The sequence below is a fragment of the Lotus japonicus genome, chromosome 4, assembly GCF_012489685.1.
Source record: "Lotus japonicus ecotype B-129 chromosome 4, LjGifu_v1.2".
Classification (NCBI taxonomy): Eukaryota; Viridiplantae; Streptophyta; class Magnoliopsida; order Fabales; family Fabaceae; genus Lotus; species Lotus japonicus.
In genome coordinates, this window is record NC_080044.1 from 53,595,455 (window position 1) to 53,599,631 (window position 4,177).

Sequence of the window (4,177 nt, forward strand, 5' to 3'; positions counted from 1 at the left end):
AGAAAAGCAAACTCCATTGATGTTTACCTTGCTCACATTGCATGTCGCTTTCCATATGATGCCCATCAGGTGAAGTCTCCGATAAAAGAATGCCATAGCTTGCTAGTTCAGGATAGAGTTATGATATATACACACCTCTCCGCTTCTTTTCCACCTTCATTCTCTTTATTTTTCTCTTCTTTATCAATCAAATCACATATCACATCTTTACTTTCTCTCTCCTTTCTTCCTATCTCTCTCTTCTTCCACCTCTCCACACCTCAAAAGTGAGGTGTGAAGATATAATTATTCGTTCAGGATAGGGGCGAGGTTACGTCCTCTAGCTCAGGCTTGACCCATATTAACAAAAGAAAAATAGTTATATTGATTTTTATTTTGTTACAAAAGGAAATTAAACAAGAACTAGTTAACTTGGCTAGTATTTTATTTCCCATTTTCCCTCCAAGCGAGTGCGGTTTCATTTGTGGTGGCGGTGAAGTTCGAATTGCAGGAATCACAATGGAGGAACCCACCTTTGAACTTGTACAGTTCTATAACCCTTTCCTCCTTCAATTCCACTTCGTTTTTCTCTGAAATTCCTCACTTCTTCATTCAATTTGTTTACGCAACTCGCAGGATCTGATTCGCTCCATTCTGAAGCGCGTTTGGGAACTGCGGGCCCTTGGTTGGTTGCACTCACACCTTGATTCTTCTCCTTTACTTCTCACTTTGTAGGAATCACTACTACAATTTTTGTGTTTCTGTGTGCAGAGCGTGAAAATGTTGGACCCAGCGAGGCTTTGGATTCTGAGGTTTTCTAATTCGCACCCTTCCCTAATTTACCTCATTTCAATTCTAATTTCTGTATCTTTGTTGGTTGAGGATGAGTCTTTAGTGTTTGTTTCTTGACATTAATTTCAATTTTTGAATTACCTCTTTGTTGATTTTTGAGATTTTGGAACATTGGAATGGTTTTGCCTGCTGTTGATTTATTTCCAGCAATTACATGTTATCGGTGACGGAGTATCTGAATTTGAAAAAGAAAAAGGGGGAAAATGGATATCTTCTTATAAAACTGCATTGGACTTAAATTCTATACCAAGTTTCTGAAGTTTCTTAGTGTCTATTAACAGTAGTTGGAGGAGTAAAATCTGAATTCTCATTGATTGAATCTGTTTGCACAGTTTATATACAAGCTTAACTACTATTCTGTTACAACAGATAGTTAAAGTTAACTATCAATATGGAAACTAAACAATTCTAACTACTATTCTATTACTAACAGAACTGCTTATACTTCAATACTGTCCATATCTTTGTTGGCACTGGTTATGTGATGCAAGACTATGCCTGTGGGCTGTGGCCTATTGCTCTTGTTAGCACATGGTACAGGACTAACAGCAAATTGTTTCCTGCATGCATTTGCTCAACTTGTTTTTTCATCCACTTATTAACTATGCTATCTGCATTTGGTTTTCTTCTTTTTTTCTTATCAATGCTGTGTTGATTTTGTTCTAATGTTGTTTTGCACATAAGAACCACTAAGTCTTGCTCGCGAGATCTTCCAATTTCAGCTACTTTATGGGCTACAAGATCCCCACCCTACATATCATCATCTTCAGTCACACTTTGTTGATCTACTGCATAAGAAGATAATATCTGCCCAAAAAAATTTCAATTGTTACTTTGATCACATCTTCGAATTTTTTTTAACTTGAGACTCTGAACATATAAATCTAACTGGCCTCAAAGTTTCCAAGTAGACCATTTGCTAACAGGTGAATTAAGAGCTTTCTTTGGCCTCAAAACATGTATAGTTAATTGTGGTGCATTTATATAAATTCAAGGCAGTTTTATGTTGGTTTTGGTGATATATGAGAGATCTGTGTAGCGAACACAAAATATTAGGGAGTGTTTTTTAGTATATCATACTTGTAAGTCGTATATAATGTTTGGTAATGGACCTTTTTTTCTCCGAATGTTTCCCTTTCTATTTCTGTTCTTCATTATTTATGTTTTGCCACATTTGTTTTCAGGGTAAGGTGGTTCTCAAATTGTTTCACATATAACTTGATCCTCAAAATAAATTTTGTACTCTATAACTTAATGGTTGCCACTTGCCATCAATAGCAGTAGCATCCTCAGGAGGATCTACATTCTCTGAAATTTTATTTATTATCCTTGATTATGAATATCTGCTGCTAATTTGTTGCATTGTGTGTCAATAATCACAAATGGATTTTACTGCTCCAGGTAGGAGCTGGAACATCCAAGAAAAATCGACCAACTTCAGGTATTTTTATGATGATGTCATTAACATTCTATTGAAAGATATCTTTTTTGGTTGAGGTTCTGTCATGATGTCCACTATAGTAGCGTTGATATTTCAAAATGGAAATATTCAAGTTACTACTTACTCATCTGTCCATATTTTTCCATGCAGCTAATGCGAATGCTTTGAAGCTTACCTGTGAACTTCTCCGAGTTTTTATCACAGGTTCATCTATGTTAAAAGTGAAACACATTTGTGCTGGTTTAGACTATGATTTTTCACATATTCTGTATCATCCTGACAAAACATTTCTGTTGATGCAGAGGCTGTTCAGCGTGCTGCTGAGGTTGCAGAGGCTGAGGGTGCTAGTCAAGTAGAAGCTTCTCATTTGGAGTGCATTCTTCCTCAGTTACTTTTAGATTTTTAAAGCATCTGAAATACTTATATGGAACTTCTACTTCCCTCTATAATCAATCTAGTTTATAGCTCACCAAGATTTGTTGGTGAAAAGCTATATTAGATACAACTAAGAAATCCAAAGAGAGCTTGTTTGGATATATGGTTAAAGTGTTAAACCTTCCAGAATCACTTCTCTTCCTGCAAAAGCTACTCCTAGTAGCTTCTCTCTTAGTCATTTCTCCTAATGTGGAAATCCACCGTGTATCGGGGTGAGAACTTTGGAGTCTCTTCACTCTCTTTTCTTTCTATTGCTTGAGTGCTTTTTAACTTCTTGATTAGTGAAGCTACAACAATGGAGGAGGGATTGATTTTCTTGTGCTTAATCCTTGAAAAGTAATATTCAAATGATTTTTTGGATCAATACCTTATCAAAGTGCAAGCTAACTGCTCTTTGTTGGACTAGACAGATCTTTACAATATACTCTTTTTATTTATATGGTCAGGAAGGGTGGGACTGAGCTCTCTGTGATGAAGGAAATTATTTCATATTGGTTCATTTGCATTTTGAACTAGCGCCTACTATCTAGTTATCTTTGATATTTTTAAACACACCCTAAATCAGTCTGCCTTTTTTTTCCCGATAATTCCTTAAATAATTCTGTCTAAGAGAGCATGGAGAGTTTATTTTTTCCTCTATTTCAAGCTTCAAGAAATTCTTAATTTTTGAGATGGATTCAGCATATTCAGCCTGGTATTAATTAAAGAATAACCATAATAAAATGCTTTATGATTGTATTTTGCATTCGGCACAAATCAAAGAAGTCGAATCATGTTTTTTTTTGGTGAAAACATGGACACCAGGTAGTAGGCAACATTGCCGGTAATTGTCAATGCCTCAGGAATATAACTAAAGATTTAGAAGGAACTGACATGTATTCCCCTCTCTTTATATTTATGCAGCCAACAAATAGTCTTTAAAAACCTTAGGTACAAGTCATGTAAGGATGCAGTTAGGCTCTAATCCGGTAGCAAGTTACTGTTCCAAAAGGGTTTCGATTTATTTACAATTATCTTTCCCATCCATCTCATTTTTACATCCTATTTTTATTCATTTTCTTTTCCTTTCTCTTTTTCTTTTACATCACATCATTTTTTATTCATTTCTCTCCTCATTGTAGGTGAGCATGAAGTGTGAAAAGACTTATTCGCCCCAAAACTATAAATAAATTAAATACCCATGGGAGTTTCTTTTATAAACAAACAAATACACAACTAATAAAAAAATTATATCAAATGATAATAAGAAAGATGATGAAGTTCTTGCAAATATTATGTGTTATATTTAATTTTCAATTGATTATGTTATGCACTGCGCCTAATTTTTCAGTGTTAATCAAGGCGTCTCATAGTCAATAATTGTGAGACTAATCACTCGTCTGATTATACCGCACTTAATAGCACTGAAGAAAAACCAGCTGATAGATTTCTATATAACCATTTCTTTTTATTTTTTGAAATTTATATAAC

At 34.8% G+C, this 4,177-nt stretch overlaps 1 protein-coding gene across 1 annotated transcript; it reads left to right on the forward strand.

The window, feature by feature from the left end:
• Positions 1-368: 368 nt before the first annotated feature.
• On the forward strand, positions 369-3,033 carry LOC130712120 (protein MHF2 homolog). The gene is made up of 6 exons (XM_057561960.1): positions 369-522; positions 616-664; positions 751-791; positions 2,233-2,272; positions 2,423-2,476; positions 2,575-3,033. The coding sequence occupies exons 1-6, from the start codon at positions 499-501 to the stop codon at positions 2,676-2,678; spliced, it is 312 nt and encodes a 103-aa protein (XP_057417943.1). The 5' UTR covers positions 369-498; the 3' UTR covers positions 2,679-3,033.
• Positions 3,034-4,177: the final 1,144 nt, after the last annotated feature.